Below are 24,455 nucleotides of genomic sequence, written 5' to 3' on the forward strand. Positions count from 1 at the left end.
AGTCTTCCAGAGAAAATAATTTCTGGATATATCTATCCAAGAGTTGTATAGACAGTTGTTTCAAAAGTCTAAGATCCAGACTCGGGTTAAGCCTTAAGCTAAGGCTGAATTCCCAACTCTCCCTAATTTTACTTTGTTTTGGCCAGTCCTTCACACTGTTTAATGGGTGCTAATTCCCACATTGTTGTCGTGATGCTCACTTCTCAGCCTACACCATGCTAAAGAACCTGTTGACAGTTTTTTTGTACGGCTGTCTTCACAAAATTTTCCATTCTGATAATTCCTCGACCCTTAACACCTAAATATAATTTTGTCACTTGACAGTATTTGGGAACTCAGTGATCTTACAGAGAGACATGTGTAAAGCTAAGATGAGTAATATGAAGAAATGAGGAAATACATCTGTTAGGATGTATGTTATCACTCATAGTGGCTCTCCCAGATCAAGGTTTCAGTGATCTTGGGCATTTTGCAAAGCACTGGCAATGTGGTCTCACTGTGATGGATCAAACAGGAATGTGTTTTGTTTTTTTTTTTTTTATCTACTTTCTAGCATTTTCAAGGCAGTGAGCCTTAGTGTTTTATTTAGAGGTGAAAAGCATTGAGTAAACAGAAACATAGCTGCTTGTGCTATAGTGTCTTGTCTGTTTGTGCTGTAGTGATTGACAATTCTTCATCTGTGCCGGACTTAAACCTTTAGTTGTAGTCTATTTTGATTATGGTAGCGGTGGTACAAGAGCATTTGTTTAAATGCAGAAATGCCTAGGTTAATGTAAAAAGAGCAGTAAAATACAGACACTTTGAAAATATGCTGATGGCCTCACTGGAGTCATCTTTGCTCTTACTGCTGACAGAATTGCATATGCACTGTCCGCTGGCTTTTAGGAACAGATCTTTATCCTTAACGTCACATTACCATTTTATTTTCCTCATGACATACTATGCCATAGTGGTGAGAGACAAACTGTTCTTCACACTGCCCTCCCTTGTTTATCCTCTTTCTGCTACAGAATAAAAGTCGTCTTAACCAAAATGTAAATGAATTTGGAATTTGGAGGAGAAGGTGCAGGGACAAACTAGAGTTAAGAGTGTGTTATGTTGCGAATGCAAGGACTTTTCAGTTACATCTGTGTTTCAATTACAGCTCCAGTGGTTACTGTTTCTGGGGTTGGGGCAATTGAGTTCATCTGTCTGTATTTCAGTTTCCTCATCTCCGAAATGGAGATAATGCAATACTTCCAAATGCACAGGAGACTGAACCAGTGTTTAGTGTTATGGAGAGACATTAACTTTGGACTGAAATTTGCTTGCAGGGAGTTCATTCATTAACAGATTTTCAGTGAGCATCTGCCATGGATTAGGTGCAATATTAAATGGTGCATATACAAAGGAGACCAAAAAGATGCAGTCCTTATCCTCAAAGGGCTCAAACTCAAATAATTGGATTCTTAACTTGTGTCATGTCCTTGATTGCCTTAGAATAGCGATGACTTATTAAGTGTGTTGGTGGTAAAATTTTTAGTGCTGGTGGGTCAGGAAGTGGTCCTGTAAGATAGAAGATAAATTCCTAGCTTGGATGCGCTTCAGAAACTAGGGGAACGTGTGGTCTTAACGATTGCGAAGTAGATGATTGCTAGTAGTGGATTTATTCTCATCCAAGTGAATCAATTTTATTTTTTTTTTCAAGTGTTATTTATTTAAGTAATCTCTGCACCCAGCATGGAGCTTAAACTCTCACAACCCCTACCTAGATCAAGAGTTTCATACTCTTCTGACCAAGCCAGCCAGGCTCCCTCAAGTGAATCCATTTAAAAATCTTTGGATCTTAAAGTTCTACATTCTTAAGTTTTTGAGTCATTATCAAATTTCCTTGCCTTAATTTCAGAATAATTAAAGTGCATGTTTTCTTTCATGGTTTTTGTGTTGGTGTTGTTTGTAAAAACAACATGCATTCATTAGAGAAAATTCATTATAAAATTCTGAATTTTATCTTGGCAAAAAGAAACAGGACAGTGGGTATGTAAAAGGTTAACCTGTCTGCAGAGTACCTGTGAGTTAAAAAAAAGAAGAAAGCAAACAATCTGATAGAAGATTGAGTAACAAAAATAAAAATTCATAGAAAAGAAAGAACAAATAGGCCCCCCATAAAAAAGAAAGGAAAGATGCCCATCCATTATTGAGTGGGAAATACCATTTTTAGCTAATGCCAAGTTACCTGTGAGAAGGGAGGAAATACAACACTCATGTATTTGTGTAAGGGTTAACTTTTGCCTTTTTGGAGGTAAATCTGGCAAGAAAATAGCAAAATATCTTTCAAGGGGAATTATACATATTTATTCTGGATATTTTACAGCTAATATATGAATGAGATAGAACTGTGTGATAACCTGGAGAGATTTTCATAATAAATTAAGGGAAAATAAAGCATTTTGCAAAATAACTTTAGTATGACTCCATTTTTCCATTTAAAATAAACATATGTATTTGGTTATGATTATTTGTATGAGTCAGTAAGGTGTGGCCAACTGTATACCAAAGAATGTTAATGTTGTTTACCTCAAGCCACTAGAATTAATTAGTTGGGGAAGGGGGGGGTGTTACCTTTATATTTGTTTCAATTGATACTTTTGTCATTTAAAAAAAGAAAACATATAAAGCAACAACAGGAAGAAAAAACAGCCCTTGGGAGTCCCATTACTTTGATGTACAGATACATATTTCTTTTCATAAATGGAAAAATACTACACAAGGTATTTCAAAGTCTTTTAAAAACACTATCATTTTTTAGCAGGTTCATAATAGATACTTGGATATACTTCCGTTTTAATTTTTTTTAAGAAACGACCTGAACCATTTTAACACCTTTGAGGTGTGATTCACATAAAGTTAACGTATATATTTTTAAAGTATTGTATTCGTTTTGACATCTGTATATATGCTCATGAAACTATTACTACCATCAAGGTAATAAACATAATATCACCCCAAAAAGTTTCCTCATACCTCTTTATAAATCCCACTGAGCTGCACTACCCTCACTCCATTCCAAAGGCAAGCACTGATCTGCTTTCTGTCACTATAGATTAGTTTGCATTCATTAGAATGTCTTACAAATGAAATCAGAAAGCATAAAATTTGATCTGGCTTTTTTACTCAAGAGATATATCCATATTGTTGCATATGTTAGTAGCTCATATTTTTAAAAAAAATTACTGATAGCGCTATGGATGTGCCACAGTTTGTTCACCTATTGGATATTTGAGTTTGCAATTTGGAGCTATTAGAGCAGAGTTCTGTGAACATCTGTGTACAAGTCTTTTTACGGATATATCTTGTCATTTCTCTTGAATATCTTGAGTAAATATGTAAGAGTGAAATGGCTTGGTTCCATGTAAATGTATGTTTTAACCTTTTTAAGAAACTACAAACCATTTTCCAGATATTTGTGCTCTTTTACAGTGTGTGAGAATTTCAGGCTGTCCTTTCTCTGTTGAATTTTCTTAAAACCTTTTCCCAAAGTATGTTATATATATTATATGTGGGTCTATTTTTGGATTCTCTATTTTTCCATTAATCTAGTTTTCTTTCTTGATGCCAGTTCCACACTGTCATGATTTCTGAGGCCTGTAGTAATTCTTGTAATGAGATAGTATTAAGTCCTCCAACTTTATTCTTTTTCAAAATTGTATTGGCCGTTCTAAGTCTTTTACTTTTTTATGGTAATTTAATTTAATTTTTTGCATTTCTTACTAAGTTTTTTATCTTAATTCTAGTACAGTTAACTATGTTAGTTTTAGAATCAGTTTTCTCTACAAATATTTTCTACAAAAAAGCCTGTTGGTTGGGGCGCCTGGCTAACTCAGTCAGTAGAGCATGCAACTCTTGATCTCATTATGGGAATTTAATTGGATTTGTGTTGAATACTATAGATAGAATTGACATCTTAAAATACTGAATTTTCTGACCCATGAACATGGCATATCATCACAATTTTTCTTCTTTAATTCTCTCAGCAGTGTTTTGAAGGTTTTAATGTACACGTCTTTCATAATTTTGTCAAATTTATATCTTTAGATGCTGTTATAAATGGTATTTTTCCTTTCAATTTTTAATTTTTCATTACTAGTATATGGAAATACAATGGAGTTTTCAGTCTCTCATATTACAATCCTGCTAAAATTCATTTACTAGTTTTATTAGCATTTTTTTTATAGAGCTTTCTTTGGATTTTCTGTGTAAGTACTTTTGTCATTCCTGAACAAAGACAGTTCTACTTCATTTCTAACTGGAGGCACCTTTTATTTCTTTTTCATGACTTACTGCCCTAGCTAGTACCTTCAATATAATACTGACTGGGGCGCCTGGGTGGCTCAGTGGGTTAAGCCGCTGCCTTCAGCTCAGGTCATGATCTCAGGGTCCTGGGATCGAGGCCCGCATCGGGCTCTCTGCTCAGCAGGGAGCCTGCTTCCCTCTCTCTCTCTCTCTCTCTGCCTGCCTCTCCGTCTACTTGTGATCTCTCTCTGTCAAATAAATAAATAAAATCTTTAAAATATATATATATATAATACTGACTGGAAGTGGTGAAGGTAAACATTTCTTATCTTGGTCCCAATCTCAGAAAGAAAGCATTCAATCATTAAATATGATGTTAGCTGTAGGTTTTTGAATGTTTGGTGAAGGGAATTTTTTAATTCCTAATTTTCTGAGAGATTTTTTATTTTAATCAGGGATAGAAATGGATTTTATTGAATGTTTTTCTTACACATCTTGAGACAGTCATGGTTTCTTTTGTTAACTACTTGCTTTATATTACTTGATATTTAAATAATAGACCAACTTTGCTTTCCTGAAATAAAATTTGTGTCTGAAGTAGGGTGGGTTTGTTTGTTTTTGTATTGTTGAATTTGGTTTGATAAAATATTATTTAGGTTTTTTGAGGGATATATCGGCCTGTGGTTTTTCTGATAATTTTCATATTTGGACATCTGGGTAATGTTGACCTCATAGAATGGGTTGGTAGCCAGTCCCCCCCCCCTTCAGTATTCTAGGAAAGTTTGTGTAGAATTGATATTATTTCTTCCTCAAATGATGAGTAGAATTGACTGATGAAACTATGGGAAAAACAGGTCCCATACTGAGGAGAAAATGAGTCAATCAAAACTGATTTGTAACTGACATAGCCGTTAGAATTAGCAGACGAAATAGTTATTGAGTACAGTTATTATAACTGCATTTCACATGTTCAAAAAGTAGTGACATCCATGACCTAATTGATTAGAGAAACATAATTGATAGAAACAGTAGACAGAAATCAGTAAGGCTAAAGAAGACTTCAGTAGCACAATCAACCAACTTGACCTAATTGATACAAAACACTCAAACAACGGACACTTGAATTCAAATGGCAAATTTACAAAGATCGACCATATTATGACTTATAAACAAGTTTTAATTTCAGAGGATTCAAGTCAAAGCAGGTATGTTCTCTGACCACAATGCATTTAAATTGGAAATCAGTAAGAAAAACATCTCTGGAAAAATCCCTCTAATATTCAGAAACTAAATTACAGATTTCTGTATAACCCAGAGGTAAAAGAGAAAGTAAAAAGGGAAATTATAAAGTGTTTTCAACTGGATGGAAGTAAAACCCAAATCAGAATTTGTGCATATACTCATTTCCTGTTGCTGCTGTAACAAATGACCACAAATCTCTTGACTTAACACAAATTTATTATGTCACATTTTGAGAGGTCAGAAATCCAAAATCAGTTTCATTGGACTGAACTTGAGATAGCAACAAAAATATGTGTTCTCTGGAGACTCTGGAAGAGAATCTGTTCCCTTGCTTTTTCCATTTTTTTTTTCTTTAAGATTTTATTTATTTGAGAGAGAGGCAGTGAGAGAGAGCATGAGCGAGGAGAAGGTCAGAGGGAGAAGCAGACTCCCCATGGAGCTGGGAGCCCCATGCGGGACTCGATCCCGGGACTCCGGGATCATGACCTGAGCCGAAGGCAGTCGTCCAACCAACTGAGCCACCCAGGCATCCCGCTTTTTCCATTTTTTAGAGGCTACCTATATTCCTCTTGGTCTGGCCTTTTCCTCATGTTCATAGCCAGGACCATAAAATCATATGTCTCTGATTCTCTTGCTTCCCTCCCAGTTGTATGGACCCTTTTGATCCCATTGGGTCCGCTAGGTTAATTCAATATAAGACTCTCCCCATCTTAAGATCCCTTAAGTTAATCACATCTGCAAAGTCCCTTTTGTCATGTAAGGTAACCTATTCATAGGGTGCAGGGATCAGGACATGGACATCTTTGGCGCAGTGCATTGTTCCGCGTATCACAACTGCTAATATAGATATTAGGTGGCAGTTTATACCACTAAATGCACATACTAGGAGAAAAATGGTCTCAAATTAATGACCTCAGCCTCCATGTAAAGAAGCTATTCAAATAACAAATTACGTAAGATGAATAAAGCCTGAGATCTAATGTAAAACATGGTGACTATAGTTGATAGCACCATATTGTGTAATGGAAACTTGCAAAGAAAAAAGAACTTAGATGTTCTTAGCACCCCCCCCCAAATATATATGGGAGGTGATAGATGTGTTAATGAACTAGATGGAGGGAATTCCACAGTGTGTGCGTCTATCAGATCACCACAATGTATACTCTAAATGTCTTATTATTTGTCGGTTTTACCTCAATAAAGCCGAGAGGGGCGCCTGGGTGACTCGTGGGTTAAAGTCTCTGCCTTCAGCTCAGGTCATGGTCTCAGGGTCCTGGGATGGAGCCCCGCATCCTCTCTCCCCTCAGCAGGAATCCTGCTTTCTCCTCTCTCACTGCCTGCCTCTCTGCCTACTTGTGATCTCTGTCTGTCAAATAGGTAAATAAAATCTTTAAAAAACAAAAAACAAAAAAAACAAAGCTGAGATATTTTTAAAAAGAAGAACAAATTAAACCTAATGGAAATAATAAAGGTAATAGGGAAATTAAAAAAATAGAAAACAAAAGAATTAGGAAAAAAACCCCATGTAATGAGAAAAGCAATTATTGAGAACATTAAAAGGATTAACAAACCAAAATAAAGAAATGTACAAAACTACAGCTTGACTTTCACCTTCGCAATATGTAATGTTAAAGCTGGAAGTAAAAAAGTTTGTTTTTTAACTTTACATTTTTACTTTAATTCCAGTTAATGTACAGTGTTACATTAGTTTCAGATGTACAATGTAGTGATTCAACGTGGAAGTAAAAAATTTTTAATTGTGTTACAGATGTATGTCTTTGGTGGAATTCTGTTCTAGAACCCTCATTTTGTTTTCCTTTTTTGGTTCCAGCGCTAGACCCTGAACAGACCAGTTTTACTATTTTACTTTTTTTTATTTACTATTTTATATTTATATACTATTTTTTATTTACTATTTTAACTTACGTGAAGAAGTCATAGAGCATTTTAACATATGAAGGGAAGCATAATCACCAAGCCATTCATACATTTCAAATAGTAACCCCTGAGAAGATGGCTGGAAAACAATGACAGACTTACTTACTCCCTAGTGTTTCTTTTGGTTGACATCTCTAGGTGACCCATCATTCTTATGTATTTTATCCCAATTATTAGTTTTTTTGTTCGTGTACATCTCCATTGTAAAAACTTAACATTCTCTCAGCTGGGTTTTTTCCTTGCTCTAGCCCAGTTTCTTAGAAGAATCATCAGATTTTCCTAGGTCCTCATAAGGATCTATAGAAGAAAAAAAAGACAGATTAGGATCCCCAGCCTCAAGAAACTTTAAATAAAATTCTTGAATATATTGTAATCAGAACAATTTAATGCCAGCTTCTAGGAATCAAAAACCAGGATCCAAAAAAGGAAAGAATGTGAAAAAAATGAGAGGAAAGAGAAGAGATTAGAACTGGGTTTTAAGTGTGGGAATTCTGATTGGAAGTTCCATTATAGGAACATTCTACTCTTTTTATACACAACCCTGTGACAATGTAAGGAGGCCCTTCCCTTACCAGTAGTGAAGTATCTACTCTTTTTTTTTTTTTTAAGATTTTATTTATTTATTTGACAGAGATCACAAGTAGGCAGAGAGCCTGGTGGAGAGAGAGAGAGGAGGAAGCAGACTCCCTGCTAAGCAGAGAGCTGGATGTGGGGCTCAATCCTAGGACCCTGGGATCATGACCTGAGCCGAAGGCAGAGGCTTTAACCCACTGAGCCACCCAGGCGCCCCGTGAAGTATCTACTCTTGATAACTCTTCATAGTGTTGTGTCTCTTCAGTCCAGAGACTCAGACTCTGGGCACACTCATCTTAAGTCTTAGAGCTAAGGAGTTCATATTATATTCCAAAAGACTAGAGTGTTAGAAAGGAGACTTTTTATAATTCAGGGTCTCTTCTCTGGTTGTTATATGGCCACAAGATCTTTAGCTGACTTGTTCCTTTTAGGTACTCCTAGACCATCTCATTCTTGTTACTGGATCCTGGGGAAAAAATTAAAACCTCCTTCCAAACCGGAAAATGCTTTTTACAAATGAAGAAAAGAAAGAAAATAGTTTTATTATTGAAAAAGCATTAAGTGAGCATCATATACAACCCACTAATGAGATTACAGACAGAAGGAGTCCTCACCCTTTCCTCAAGCCAGGCAAATACAATTCGTTACATACATGTTCTCAAGATGATAATTTGTCGTCATGTAGTAGGACTGTACCAGCATCATTGCTGTTGTATCTAGTTCTTTAGAAATTATCTTTGTAGTTGGGGTGTACTTCTGTGTTAGTCATTTGCCTTTATCCAGAGGAGAAGTTAAACTTCACATTTGTTTATGGTAAGCAGGTAGTTGCTGAGAGAAGGCTCTCTTGAGGCTCCCGTGAGGCTCCCGTGAGGCTCCCGTGATTGCAAGGAGAGAGATGGCTCCCAGGCTCTTAAGAAAAGCATTCCTGAATTACAAAGCTGCCAAGAATCTTTAGCATCTTAAAAAGATTTACACATATATCAGAGGATAGAGGAAGGATTTACAATTACAAGCTTTCTCTAGGCAAAGATCTAAGAAAAGGGAAAGTAAAAAAAGGTCTTTTCCCTTTTGGGCACCAGAAAAAAATTGAAATTTTCTTAACCCACAACAGTTTACTGGGCACTAACTGGACTACTGAAGAAATAAGGAGTAAGGAAGAAGTGATCTAGTAAAGAGAAGCAAGTTTCCCAACATGGTATCTTCAGTAAAAGTTGTTTTCAGATTTATATTGCATAGCTAGTGCAATACGTTGGGACTGAAAGTTTACCTCTCCTATGTAATCACCTCTTTCACATTCTTTTAATCTCTGTGGAATGATGATGCTTCCACTTTTTGGTATAAAGCAAATGCTGTCAGAGAGCTCCATGAGTTCTCCAAGTCCACAGATCAACACACATATGTAAAATTTTAACATCTTTGGTAAGATTAACAGGTGTTTTTTTTTTTTTTTTTTAAGATTTTATTTATTTATTTGCCAGAGGGAGAACACACAAGCAGGGGGAGTGGTGGGCAGAGGAACAAGCAGACTCCCTGGTGAGCAAGGAGCCCAGGGTGGGGCTGGATCGCCAGAACCTGGGATCATGAGCTGAGCTGAAGGCAGGCACTTAGGTGACTGAGCTACCCAGGCATCCTGGAAGAAGATTAACAGTTCTTAATATTTATTTCAGTAGTATTTTTATAAAGAGCAGTCCTAAAACCTAGAACAAAACACATCCACTTCAGTCATATAAAACAAGATTGAAACAATGAGTAAAAATCAGTTTCAAAAGCTTCACTCTTGGGAAGCCTGGGTGGCTCAGTGGGTTAAAGCCTCTGCCTTCAGCTCAGGTCATGATCCCAGGGTCCTGGGATGGAGCCCCGCATCCTCTCTCCCCTCAGCAGGAATCCTGCTTCCTCCTCTCTCACTGCCTCTCTCTCTCTGCCTACTTGTGATCTCTGTAGGTCAAATAAATAAATAAAATCTTTTTAAAAAAATATGTACATCTAGCCCTTTTGTAATTCTTTACTGCCTATTTTTTATCTTTCATGATTTACTTATAAATACCAACCTGTGAACTTTTCTTTTACTCAGTTAATAAAAATGTAGTTGATTGAACATATAGGGATTTTGACTAAGTTGATTTGTTATGACAGTTCCTACTGAAAGAGCAAAACTGAAGGTTTACATTCTTGTCTGCAGTTTAGTTTAAAAAAAAAAAACAAAATATAACTAAATATATAGTGTACATATACTTGTGTCTTTTAAATGCTGGCAAAAAGTTTGGCCAAAATATTCACAATATCTCAGAATATTTTTCCGGCTTTATATCTGTCTAAATTTTTTAAGTGTTCCTCAATAGGTGTATCTTACTTTTATGATTAGAAAAAAATACATGTGGGGTGCCTGGCTGGCTCTTTTGGTAGAATGTACAACTCTTGATCTCTGGGTCATGAGTTCAAGCCCAACATGGGATGTGGACCCTACTTAAAAATTCAGAAAGAGAGAAAGGTTATAAATATTTTTCTTTTTCTTTTTTTTTTTATAGATTTTATTTATTTATTTGACAGAGAGAGATCACAAGTAGACAGAGAGGCAGGCAAAGAGAGAGAGAGAGAGAGAGAGAGGGAAGCAGGCTCCCTGCCGAGCAGAGAGCCCGACGTGGGACTCGATCCCAGGACCCCGAGATCATGACCCGAGCCGAAGGCAGCGGCTTAACCCACTGAGCCACCCAGGCGCCCCATAAATATTTTTCTAATAAAACCCTGCATGTTGGAAAATATAGAAAGGAACTGACCAATTCCATCCTTTTTAACTAAATTTCTACTCTCCAAGCTCTCCCTATTTTGGGGAATTTTTCTAAGTCTGAAGGTGAATGATAGTCCGTGTATATGTAGGAATTATGACTGGCAGGACTAGGAGAAGAAAAAATAACCTAGATACAGAAATAGCATTATACTAGTGATAGGAGGCCGGTGTCGTTCTTGCACTTCCTATACCAGTTCTGACATCTCTTAGAGTTAAAAGTTCAGATAAGTAACCAGGACTTAACTACTTGGACTTTCTTTAGCACTCATACTCCTGGAAAGAAGAGACAGTGTACATTCTAGGTCCTGTTTTCATGATCTAGAGAGCTCTTCAGGATGCATTCTGTGTCTGTCTCTTAACTGCTATTGGTTGTTCTTATGTGATCTACCATTTTACATAGTAGTTTTCCTCAGTATTCTAATTACGTCAGGCTTCAGGGAAGACTGTGCAAAATTACATTGGTTTAATAAAACTCATTCAACTTACGAATCTTCTCTGTTAGCCCCCTTTCTCCAAGCCCAGCATTTGCCTCCTGAGTTGCACAGGGATAGTTATTAGCTTTTAATTTGCAAGATTAGCACCTTGACTCTAATAAAGGCCATATAAAAAGTAAGTGAACAACAAGGGACTCTTTACAGGGATGACTTGTCAGGCCTTTACCAGTTGTCACAAAAATATATTGCATTGTGCTTTCTTTTTTTTAAATGGAGTCGTTTCCAGTTAAAATAGTTTTGATACAGCACAATTTTCTGGAGTCTGTATTCCATTCCAGGGGTGAGAGTAGAAAATGGGAACATTTCTAACTCGACGCAGTCTTGGCATAAATTCTAAAACCTCTGTCGTGGAAAAGACAAAGAATCTTTCTAAAACCCAGTCATTGGGGGCACCTGGGTGGCTCAGTAGGTTGAGGCCTCTGCCTTCAGCTCAGGTCATGATCCCAGGGTCCTGGGATCGAGTCCCGCATCAGGCTCCCTGCTCAGCGGTGAGCCTGCTTCCCCCCTCACTCTTTGCCCTACCTCTCTGCCTACTTGTGATCTCTGTCTGTCAAATAAATAAAATCTTAAATTAAAAAATTTAAAAAAATAAAAATAAAAAAAAATAAGACCCAGTCATTGGGCTGCCTGAGTGGCTCAGTCGTTAAGCATCTGCCCTCTGCTCAGGTCATGATCCCAGGGTCCTGGGATCGAGCCCCTCACCGGGCTCCCTGCTTGGCAGGAAACCTGCTTCTCCCTCTCCCACTTCCCCTGCTTCTTTTCCTTCTTTCACTGTGTCTGTCTCTGTCAAATAAATAAATAAAATCTTTAAAAAACAAACAAACAAAACCCCAATCTTTAACTTGTCTGTGTCCCCAGTATTTTCCTGAATTTATATCTTAGTCATTTCCTAACAAGAGCATTCAGGGAAAACATTTTTCTGCCAATAATGTAAAATTTGCAAAAGTCTTGAAATCATAGTATTGCTTTTTTGTTTACATTTCCTTATTTCGTATTTTAAAGTCATAGAAATTAAATGTGCTTTTAAGAGTTGAGTTCTTATGAAGGCTAGGGGAAGCTACTTTAGGTATCTCTAAATTCAGATAATTAAGAATCTCATACAGGGACGCCTGGGTGGCTCAGTTGGTTAAGCGGCTGCTTTCGGCTCAGGTCATGATCCCAGAGTCCTGGGATCGAGTCCCACATCGGGCTCCTTGCTCAGCAGGGTGCCTGCTTCTCCCTCTGCCTCTGCCTGCCACTCTATCTGCCTGTGCTCACTCTTGCTCGCTCGCTCTCTCTGACAAATAAATAAAATCTTAAAAAAAAAAAAAAGAATCTCATACAAAGATTGTCACCTGTCCTATGGTGCTTTCATTGAAGACAAGGGGGAAAGAATCCATGTGTTTGTTTTGGGAATGTCAGTATTGTATCTTTCACATAGAGCTATTATTTCTTTAGTCAACAAAGTTAAGTGTCCACTCTGTGTAAGGAACTATGCTTGGCATGGTGTATGATGGCATGAAGATTATTTTCAATAAAAGAATAACCCAGTCAGATCAAATTATTTATAAAGGCCATCCATCAGTATTGTATATGATATCTTAAAATAAGAATCAGAGATACCTAGTTAAGAGACCATCTTATGGTAACATTAGTGCGATAATATGGGCCTATTCTAAGGTGTAGGCTTTGGGCATGGACTAGAAAGGAAACAGCAAATCTGAGACAGTGTCTTAAATATAATTGTCTTATTCTAGCTAACTCAGGATTAATTGTCCTGTAAATCAGAGTTGATGTCTCTGTTTTCCTCCCCACTCTTCTCTCCTCCCCACTGTAGAACACCCAAAATTTAGTGTACCTCTCCATCATTAATGGTAGGAGAGGGGATGTATATCATAATCTCTCCAGACACTAGGTATGTGTGTATATCTGTGTTCAGGTTTTCAAAAGATTGCATATCTCCTAAAAGAAGTGTGTCTTTTCTCTCGCTTCATTTTTTAATTATTACTTTTTTTTTTTAAGTTTTTTTTTTTTTTTTTTTAATTTATTTGACAGAGATCACAAGTAGGCAGAGAGAGAGAGGGGAAGCAGGCTCCCTGCTGAGCAGAGAGCCCGATGAGGGCTCCATCCCAGGATCCTGGGATCATGACCTGACCTGAAGGCAGAGGCTTTAACTCACTGAACCACCCAGGCACCCCTTGAATTATTACTTTAAATCAGAACTTTAAATAGCCACTTAAACAGAGTAACAATTTCTGCTGCATAAGTAGCTCTTTTTTAAAAAAGTATGTTAAAAGTGTTATATTGTCCATGGAAGAAATGGTTTTTGTGGGGTTTTTTGTTGTTTTTTTGTCTTTTGGATTTTTTTTTTTTATGGTTTTTGGTTGTGGGCATGGTTGATATATTCTTGAAAAATAAAGTTTATTTACATCTTTGATTTTTGTTGTTTAGAGGAAGCCACTGCTGGGTGTATATTTAATAGCAAAGAATCCTCCAGAAAGTGGTCTTCCCCTTTTCTACGAATGGAATTTAGAGCTAAATTTACGCATATATGAAATAAAATTTAAAATAAAATGTACATGTTTACTAAACTCTCTTAAAAAGGATTCTGTGGTGGAAGGAGAATTAGTCACATTTTGGAGAGATGCACATACAACAGACCGGTTATATAGAATCAGAAGATCCATAAAAAATGAAGAGACCACTACATGCATACAGACACACATGAACATACATATTCCGTATAAGACTGTGAGACCGTAGGAAATTTAAACCTGTGCATGGTTACCACAATCTTAATTCCATACTTTGTGAGAATAGTTTACTTTGAGTAGATCACCAAAGAAGGATAACAGTGATCTAACGTTTTCTTGTTCATTATGGTCCGTGAGGGGAAGGGGGAAAAAAAAATTGAGGTGTGTGTAACAAAGGAAATTTACAATAGTATTTTTTATGATGGTGCAATAATTTTGAGAAGAATGTTAAATGTTTCTTTTTCCTTGTTCTGCAGAACAGTGTAAGTGTTCATATTCTTCTGTTCTTCTGAAAAAGAGTAGGCTGTCCAGAGAGATTGGTTGGTTCTGCTTAATGAACTATCTTATATTCCTGTAGGGAAACAGTACAGGGAACCTTTCAGCTTTGTGTTTATTCACTTTTGATAATGTCTGTATTTGTTAAGTGGCTTTCCGGGGACTCTTCTCCCTACCTATCTGCCCGTCATACCTCACTTCTATCTGTTGACTCATGTGTTGACTTCTGTAGACTCCTTTTAATATATTCTATTTGCTATCTGATGCTTAGTCTTTAAATAGTACATCCAAATGTTGAACGATTTTGTGAAATTTGCAAGCCAAATAAATATTTAAAAATCCTTTTTAGGCTTAATTTCCCAAATAGAACTTCTGATCCAATATAATCAGTAAAAATTAGATTGTCTCTCTTGATTTTCTCCCCAGCGGTGTGAATGACTAGACTGACAGTATTGATCTGAAATGAGAGCTAAATATTGTAGAAGTGCTGCCTAGCTAGTGAAATCTTAATCGGAGTATTGCTTTGTTGTCAAGAAAGCTTTGAAAAACAGAAGCTGGAATTTGATAGGTTTTGTGACTTAAAGGAAGCTTAGATATCACCTCATCTCACTCCCCTCTTTATAGTTGAATGTGCAGGTGCCTGAGAAGTGTGACTTGCTTTCGGTCACATAGTTAATTAATAATAGAAGCAGACCCAAGTCTAGAATTGGCTGGTGGGCCAGTTTCTTGTATAGATACCGAACTATGTATCCTAACCATGAAATAGGTGGAACCTAGGACAGTGGTTGGAAGGCTGTATGTGCTGATGTGAACAGTTTGTGCCTAAGACATGTGCTGGTGCAGTCTCTGGGCCACAACCACACAGTTGTTCACTTGATCATTCAGCTGTTTCTTCCATATGGGTGAAGCCCTCTTGTGTTCTGCTAAATTTGAATACAGGTATCATTTTAGACTCAGTATTTCCAAACATGACTTTGCAGTGGGAAGTAATGGCCCTGATCTTGTATTTCAGCTCAGACAGCTGTAACCGCACCAAAGATGTGGAAGAAACCAAAAGATCGGACCCGAACCACTGAAGAGGTGTTAGAGGCAGAAGTGGAGGTAAGGGACAAAGTAAATCTCTTTAGCTTATCTTCAGAGTAGTGGTGCCATTTCCTAAGACAAGTGTGGGTTTATATCTCTTTTTTGAGGTACTGTTTTTCAAACAAAATGTGATATATCAAGCTCAGAGTCTGATTGTTTTGGTCCACCTACAGAATTTTAAAAAGATTTTTGATACCATGTTCAGTTTCATCAGAATCTTGTCTGTCTTTCCAAATGCATCTTCTAAAATGGCAAAACTGAGTTACTGCTTAATTTTTGGTTCATCTCCCAACCCCCTCAATTGAATTTTTCCTTGTGTTAACTAGATGGAAAAACTGCTCTGGTAAGGAGAAATAGGTGGGTACTAAGGAGGGTGCGTATTGCATGCAGCACTGGGGGTGGTGCCTAAACAATGAATTTTGGAACTCTGAAAAAGAATAAAATTAAATTAAAAAAAATAGAAACAGTTTTTTCAAAACTGAGTAGCAGTGGTGGTAGGAATTATCAAGTACATTTAGAGAAATTCATTTTGCAAATGTCATCTTTTAACTGCATCCCCGTAACGTGACTTTTCACATGTGATTTATCTGTTTGAACTAAACTGTGTCAGATTTTGCTGTAGGTTACAGCATGATAGGAGCCCATGTAAGAAAGAAACAAGGGTAGAGTTAGTCCTAAGGAGTGTCCTATCAGTTTCATAGTCTATCATCTCAGTATCCTTAGTGCTATGTACTGAAGCTTATAAATGAAGAGTAATCTAAAAAATCTGTACGTTACTTTTTTCTTTTTAAACTCTTAACATCTACTTTATTAAAGTAATTTTTATTAAATGCATAAGGTGATAACATTAGAATATATAGATTATTTTAAAGTGACTTTAAATGCATTAGTTTCAAAAGGCTTTTCTCTCTAGTTAAAATTCTTACCCTTTCCAAGCAGTTCACAGTACCCCTTTGTTACTTCCCCCTGTCCTGTCACTGCTCTTACATGATGCCCTACTGATGTCACAGTTAGTCCCATAGCAACCACTAAAATGTTTCATGGAAGTGATTGCAGTGTGGTTATCAGGGGATAAGAATTGGCAGGAAGTTGTAGAGGTGCAAATAGTTGCTGCACTTGTCTTGCAGCTGAACAAGAAAATGTTGTTCCTACAGAGAATAAAATACCTTCCAGAGGCAGGGGAATCTCATACATTCCTGGTATGGCTGTAAGAGCTTCATAAACTGGTTTCTCTTTAGATTCCGCTATTTTTATTCATTTTCTTCTGTTATACTTCATATTCCTTTGCTAGGTTTCTAAGCATTATTGAATATTAAATGTGTAGGCCACCACTATTGCAAGTATTCATCCTCTTCTTTAGGTCAGGGGTTGGCCAACATTTCCTGTAACAGTCCAGATAGTAAATAGTTCGAATTTGTAGGCTAAATGATCCCTGTCACAATTTCTCAGCTCTGTTGTTGTAGCCCAAACACAGCCATAGACAATGTATAAGTGAATGACTGTGACTATATTCCAGTAAAACTTCATTGACAGACATTGAAATTTGAATTGCATATAATATTCATGTGTCATAAAATATTCTCCTTTGAAATTTTTTCAGTGACTACAAATGCAGAAACCATCCTTTCCTTGTACACTGTACAGATATGGGATGAGCCAGGTTTGACCCATGAGCCATAATTGGCTAAAGCCTGCTTCAGATTGTTTATTCTTCGTATATGAGAACTGTTTTGACTCATTCTGAATCAGTCACTTTTTTCTTTACCTTATAGTTTTAAGGTATAATAAAAAAAGAATTTGATTGTTTGCACACAGACCTTTTTTCCTCCCCAGAAATCCAATTCCATGTCTTTCCTGTGGTTGAACATTTATTATAGTAGTTTAGTGCATACTGGTTGTCATTATCTTTATTTTCACTGATTCTTAAGCTGTCCTTTTCTTAACAGATTTTTCTCAGCCTTTAAAAGAATGTTTCAGATATTAGCATATTAGGTTATATATTTGGTTGTTATATCATTGCAAATATTTTATCAAAGTCTATAAATTATAGCCTAGAAGGGTAACATGAAGGGTGAGTCATCTTAAAATTGCTGATCAAGGTATCTTAAAACTTGTTTTAAAATTTTAGGATATTTCATGAGTTATTAACATACATAGTGGTCTGGTCTGACTTTCTGGCACTTTAAAACTCATGAGTTAAATAGGCAGTTTTATCAACTAAATTCTTCTTTTAATAACTTCCTATGAAAGTTTAACCTTTGACAGTCCAGCCAATAATGTGTTTCCTTTCTTCAGTCTGGTTTTTTTAGTAAACAGGTTAGGAACTGTTAGACAGTTATAAGCTCGTTTAATAGGGCTTCATCCAGCTAAATAATGCAGCTCATTTGGTGAGTCCCTTGAAAAATATCCTAACAGTGTGCCTCAGACAGCTCAATGATTTTGTGTTCTCTGAATTATGGTTTGTCATTCATGGAACCAAGTTTCTTCATACTTCTTTTTCCAGTTAGAAATTTACTTTCCCAAGTAATACATTCTCTACTTATATCCAGTAGATTTTCTTTTGCTGATTTTAGGTACAGAGAAGAGGACATAATAAATTTTTTTTCCTCTAAAATAACATTTTTCTTCATTTTATAAGCTCTGAAAAAAGAACTCTCCATAACTGTATAATGTAGCTATACTGCTCTTTAATAAGTTTAAGTACCAGTGACAGACTCTCATGGCAAATTATTAAAAGACCTTCTTGATGATCGGTACTTAATTAGAAGGTGGCATTGCAAGGTCATTATAAGTTAGACTACAATAGAATGTAGAATAAGAAAAAGGAAATTTGTTGATTTGTGATTTAAACTTGGGAGTTCGGTTTTTTCTCAAACTTTAAAAGATGCTCATTCTGCACCATGTTTTAAAAAGAAATTATTTCAACCTGTATTTTCTTGAAATTTTTATGTCTTTCTTTTGATGGTTTCCATACTATGTTTTCCTGTTGGGCAAGTAGAGAAAGCACACATGCACACACAGTGTAGGTGTATGTGTGTCCGTGTTTGCATGAACTTTTTGTTTTCATCATGGAAGTAAGTCCTAAAAACCATCTGTTTCTGTAGACATTTTGTTTTTAATTTTTTTTAAGATTTTATTTATTTGACAGACAGAGATCACAAGTAGGCAGAGAGAGAGAGAGAGGAGGAAGCAGGCTCCCTGCTGAGCAGAGAGCCCGAAGCAGGGCTCGATCCCAGGATCCTGGGATCATGACCTGAGCTGAAGGCAGAGGCTTGGACCCACTGAGCCACCCAGGCGCCCCAGTAAACAGCAGTTTAAAATTTTGTCTTTTCCCATGATCTGATGTATTTTAGAAGAAAATTGACTGGTAGTATATCTGTTAATAATATTTCACTTATGTAAGAAAGTAGGATTTTTAACTTTTTAATTAAAAAAAAAACAATTTTATGAATCAGTTGGGCATAACCACTTGCTTGTGTATGTGACATTCTTTTATACAATCCTCTGTTGAAAGAATTCAGCAGAGCCTCTATTTTTTCTCTCCTAGCATGAATTTATCAATTTAGAATGTCTGTTTCCTCTGAGTGCTTCTTCCAAAGGCTTGTTTTTTAGAGTGCTTACCCTTCATGGTAAAGAAAGATATAAAGTTCATGAGAACTGCCTTAAGGAATTTTGATAGTTCATATATGGTCCTCAAAAAATTTTTTTTAAAAGATTGTATAGAGAGAGTGCATGGGAAGGGAAGGCCAGAGGGGGAGAGAGAAGAGAAGCCCAAGCAGATTCTTCACTGAGCAAGAATTCTGTCGTGGGGCTTCATTCCATGACCCTGAGATCATGATCTGAACCAAAACCAAGGGTCAGGTGGTGGTCAAAAATCATCTGGTGAATAACTTCAATTCTGTTTTGCTTTTAAAAAATAGGATGCGTCAGCAGTGCCTTGGTGACAGAGTCGAGCGTCCCACTCTTGGTTTTGGCTCAGGTTGTGATCTCAGGGTCTTACGATTCAGCCCCGCATCGGGCTTTGTGCTCAGCGCGGGATCTGCTTGAGATTCTCTGCCTCCGTCCCTGCCACTTGTGTGCTTTCTTGCTCTCTCAAAAATAAATAAAAACAGATCTTTAAAAAATAGAAATAGGATGCACCAGGACCCAGATTTCTCCCTCCGTAGAGGACTACGTGCCAAGCACTTTTCTATACATAATTTGAATAAGGTTACAACCACAGAGAATTCCAGGAACCAATAAACAAGGTAGATTTTAATTAACAAGTGGCCTCCTTATAAAATAAGAGATGATCAGCTTTGCAGGACCTAGATACTTTATTCATCAAACTCTCCATTTAGCAGCAACAGGAACACAAAAAGTACCTTCTAATGTTTCTGTTCATATTTGCTGAGCCTTGATGGCAAGGGTAGGAGTGCTCGGTTTAGATTTCTGACTAGGCCTCTTCCATGTCCAACAAGTGCAGGGATTAGCAGTTCTTTCCACCCTAACCTTCGGTACATTTAGATGTCATTGGTCATGTTAGAGCATCTCAGTAGCCATGTGACTTGTCTTCTCTATGCCGAGAGATGAAAGGAGAAAAGTGTTTTAAATAAACTTAGCGTGCTAGTACCATATGCCGAACACAGACATCCTTTTTTTTGGAGTGATGTTTTCGTTTGCCTTTTGAGGGGATACGTACAGGTTTTCATGCATATTTACATGGTAAAAATCATGTAACCTCTGTGTTCACTTACGCTTTAGCCTAAAGCTGAAGAGGAGCTTTCAGGTGACAAAGTACTTGAATCCGAACAGGATAAAATGAGCCAAGGGTTTCATCCTGGAAGAGACCCCTCTGATCTAAAAAAAGTTAAAACTGTGGAAGAAAATGGAGAAGAAGCTGAGCCTGTACGTAACGGTGCTGAGAGTATTTCTGAGGGTGAAGGACTAGATGCTAATTCAGGCTCCACTGATAGTTCTGGTGAAGGAGTGACATTCCCATTCAAACCAGGTAAGTGTCTCCCTGCCTTCCTGTGCATGTGTTTCCTTCTCACCTTCACTGTTCTAACCCTACAGCAATGTTGGCTCTTTGTAGAGAGATATTGGATGGAAGATAAGACGCTCATCACAGCATAATATTTACAGAATAGATTAGCAGGCATAAGTTAGTGACTAGCAAATCCAGGGAGTTCTCTGTTGACGGAAGTGATATCCGATGCTGGTATTCTGCTTTTACAGGCATTGGAAGAGCAGCTGGCAGAGGATAACGGTCAGTGCTAGGCTAGTGGAATTCAACAAGAGGAATTTTACTTAGTTTTTACTTAGCTTTACTTAGTTTAATTGAAAGGGCTGTTTCAGTGCTCTTTTATGCTCATCATTTCACAAGCCTTAAACACTTACCCTTATTACATGTAATACACTGACATTTTTCACTCTATTCTCTTTTTAAAATGTTGGCTCAGTCAGTAGAACAAGTGACTCTTGATCTCAGGGTCATGAGTTCAAGCCCCACGTTGGGCATGGAGCCTACCTAAAAGGAAGAAATGAAAAAAGAAACAAAAAGAATTTTAAAATGTTGGTTGTAACTCACTGATTTCACAAGAGAAATTTGTTGACAGAAATCACTCTGTGGAACTGAACTACAATCATCAGAAGCAGTGTGACTAGCTTATTAAGCACATGCAGTATGAGACATGCCCTGTGGAACACATGGTGACCCTCGGAGGCTCTTTCATCTTCAGGCACCATCAAGTCCATTAAAGTCTGTTCCAATCCTATATAACTCATGATTGACTTTGAAATTTTCAGAGTGATGTGGCATGGACATGTGGGGGAAGATGGTTCATTTGATCGAAAGTTTGGGATAGGTACAATGTTTTTTCACAGTCTGTGAAATCTGAGTGACTTCTATGTGAGATTGGATTTGAAAGCAGAATATCAGACATCAGAAATAATCTTAGACAAAAATTAGTGATGTACAACCAACATTTTTTAACATGGAGAATAAAAAATTGTCAGTGCATTACAGGAGCAAGGGCAAATATTGTTTTTAAGAAATTTTGATTTCTTTTATTTAAATCTGTATTTGTTCTAAAAATATATTTTTTTTAATTGTATTTGTTCTGAGTCATAGAGTCATTCTATTTCTCATTGGGAGTTGTAGTAAGAAATGATGAAAGTCACTGAGAGCCACCACCTTAATGAACTGGTCTTTCACTACCCGTTAACTGCTGCCAGTGGGCTTTATGAAATTGTAGGGGTACGTTACAGATAAATTTTCTTTTCACTTTAGGACTCAGTATACTAAAATTCTGAAGATCTAGGCTTGTATTATATCACGAAGCACTTGTGGCTACCCCAGTCCTTTAGGAGATTGAGACACTCTTGTCGTTTATAGGAATGTGTGTGTGTGTGTGTGTGTGTGTGTGTGTGTGTGTGTGTGTGTGTGTGTATGAATGAGAGATGTGTTTTTGAGTAAGCTTTATGCCTAGCATGAGGCTCAGATGCATGATTCTGAGTCCCCTGCTCTGCTGACTGAGCCAGCCATACGCCCCCTGTCAGTTATATTTTTATCCTTTGGCAAGGAAAAAGTACCCAACCGTAGGCCCCAACCATATTGAACAACTAAATTGTAATATACCCTTGCAGCAATTGGAAAATGGCAATTTAAAATTTATTTTTTTAAAGGTTTTATTTATTTATTTGGCAGGGAGATAGAGCACAAGTAGGCAGAGCAGCAGGCAGAGGGAGAGGGAGAAACAGTCTCTCTGCTTAGTGGGGAGCCCAGCATGGGCTTGATCCCAGGATCCTGAGAATGTGACCAGAGCCGAAGGCAGATGCTTAACTGACTGAACCACCCAGGCTCCCTGCCAGTTTAAAATTTAGATCCCAATAAACTGCCTGCCTTTTAATGAATATAAGAAGATAATAAGGATTTGGTTGAAAATATCTACAGTGTTCTCACAGACCATCTTGAGTCTATCACCTATATACTAAGAATCACTAACACAAAAAAGGACCCAAAGAACTATCGTGAAGTGATCTGGGGCCTGATTTTGATGAGAGTTTTGTTAATTAAAAGAAAATTACTGTGACTTGCTTTCCTTATCCAACAAAAATTTCAGGAAATTCTCCAATTTTATATAATGAGATTAGGATTGTGAGAAATGATAGCTATAACAATAGTCATAGTAGCAAAGTGAGTGCTATGGCAAAAAACTAATTTGAAATTAATATTAAAAATATTATTGGGGCACCTGGGTGGCTCAGTGGGTTAAGCCACTGCCTTCGGCTCAGGTTATGATCTCAGGGTCCTGGGATCAAGTCCCGCATCGGGCTCTCTGCTCAGCAGGGAGCCTGCTTCCCCCTCTCTCTCTCTGTCTCTGCCTGCCTCTCTATTTGTGATCTCTCTCTGTCAAATAAATAAATAAAATCTTTAAAAAAATAAAAAATAATAATAAAAATTAAAAAAAAATTATTATTGGTGGGAATAACGATAGTGCCACTCCTATGAAAAACAGTATGGAGGTTCCTCAAACAATTAAAAATAGAGACACCATATGACCCTGTAATTCTGCTTTTGGGTATTTACCCAACGAAAACAAAAACAGAAATTTGAAAAGACATATGCATCCCTATGTTTATTGCAGCATTATTTACAATAGCCAAGATATGTAAGCAACCTCAGTGTCCACTGATAGATGAAAGGCTGATGAAGATGTGTGTATATACATGTGTTTTTGCGTGCATGCTGTACCCACACACGGTGGAGATTACTCAACCATAAAAAAAGAATGAAATCTAGCCATTTGCAACAGTGTGAATGAATCTAGAGGTTATTATGCTTAGTGAAATAAGTCAGACAGAAAAAGACAAATACCATATGATTTCACCAATAACGTGGAACCTAAAAATCAAAACAAAGACAGAGACAGAACAATCTGTGATTGCCAGAGGATAGGTAGATGTGGGTGGGCAAAAAAGGTAAATGGATTAAGAGGGTCAGACTTTCAGTTACAAAATAAATAAGTCACAGGGATGAAAAGTACAGCGTAAGGAATGTAGTCAGTAATATTGTAATAACTTTATATAGTGACAGGTGGTTAACTACACTTACAATGGTGAGCCTTTTGTAATGTATGTAATTGTCAAGTCACTATCTTGTATATCTGAAACTAATACAATATTTTGAGTCAACTATACTTCTAAATAAAAACTAGTTAGATATATAGTAAAAACTACACTACTAAATAAAGTAAACCATGGTCGGGGGAAAAATTATATATAGCTGGTTAGCCTTTTCAGAATCTTACAGAAGTTATTTGTATTTGTTTTGTGTCCTTTTGCCTTTTTTTCCCTCCAAAATAGCATTTCCAAGTGAACACCCGAAGTCTCCTTTTACGTGAAACTAAAGAGTATTATAGATTCCTTATTTCTGAGGTATTTAAAGGCTTGGTAGTTTATCTAATGAGTATTATTACATGTTTCTGGCCAAAGGCTGCTTAATGTGTATATGAAGTGGTTTCTGTAGCAATTTCAGATTACAAGCTAATGGTATTCAGAAGGGATCAAGGAAAATTAGACAGTTTAAAATTTTTACATGACATTTTCTGACAGTAGCTCAGTGTTTGCTTTGTATTTTAGTCTATGACAGGGTAAAGTGAATATCAGAATCCAGTTTGGACTCTTAGGGGTTATCCATATAATGACCCTAGAGACTTGTTTGTCTGCATCTCTTTTTCTAGATTCCTGGAAGCCTGCTGACACTGAAGGCAAGAAGCAGTACGACAGGGAGTTTTTGCTCGACTTCCAGTTCATGCCAGCCTGTATACAGAAACCGGAGGGCCTGCCTCCCATCAGTGATGTGGTTCTTGACAAAGTAAGCTGTATACTCAGAGAAAGCTCTGTCTTTCTACAGGGAACTGAACTCAGTTATCAGTACAGATGTGTGAAGTATGAGTAGTTTTTAGGAATTGTTAGACTATATATGTATTTGAATTAAAATATATAATGTTTAAGTCTTAGAGTTTTCCTACATATTATTGGATTTGGGGTTTATTGTGGATTACTGGAACTTTGGGG

General features: G+C 37.0%; 1 protein-coding gene and 1 long non-coding RNA gene across 19 annotated transcripts in view; one reads left to right on the forward strand and one right to left on the reverse strand.

The window, feature by feature from the left end:
• The window catches only part of EIF4G3 (eukaryotic translation initiation factor 4 gamma 3), a 343,477-nt gene that overhangs the window by 238,062 nt on the left and 80,960 nt on the right, over nucleotides 1-24,455 (forward strand). For all 18 annotated transcript variants that reach the window (XM_047728162.1, XM_047728168.1, XM_047728169.1 and 15 more), the window contains 3 exons: nucleotides 15,325-15,413; nucleotides 20,139-20,385; nucleotides 24,119-24,252. In XM_047728162.1, the coding sequence (XP_047584118.1) occupies nucleotides 15,325-15,413; nucleotides 20,139-20,385; nucleotides 24,119-24,252 (470 nt within the window). The remainder of the gene's footprint in view (nucleotides 1-15,324; nucleotides 15,414-20,138; nucleotides 20,386-24,118; nucleotides 24,253-24,455) is intronic.
• On the reverse strand, nucleotides 7,230-8,861 carry LOC125098924 (uncharacterized). The gene is made up of 3 exons (XR_007126979.1): nucleotides 8,678-8,861; nucleotides 7,559-7,749; nucleotides 7,230-7,354 (listed from the first exon to the last, which is right to left on the reverse strand). It is a non-coding gene; the product is annotated as an uncharacterized LOC125098924 (long non-coding RNA).

This window comes from Lutra lutra, chromosome 4 (assembly GCF_902655055.1).
Source record: "Lutra lutra chromosome 4, mLutLut1.2, whole genome shotgun sequence".
Classification (NCBI taxonomy): Eukaryota; Metazoa; Chordata; class Mammalia; order Carnivora; family Mustelidae; genus Lutra; species Lutra lutra.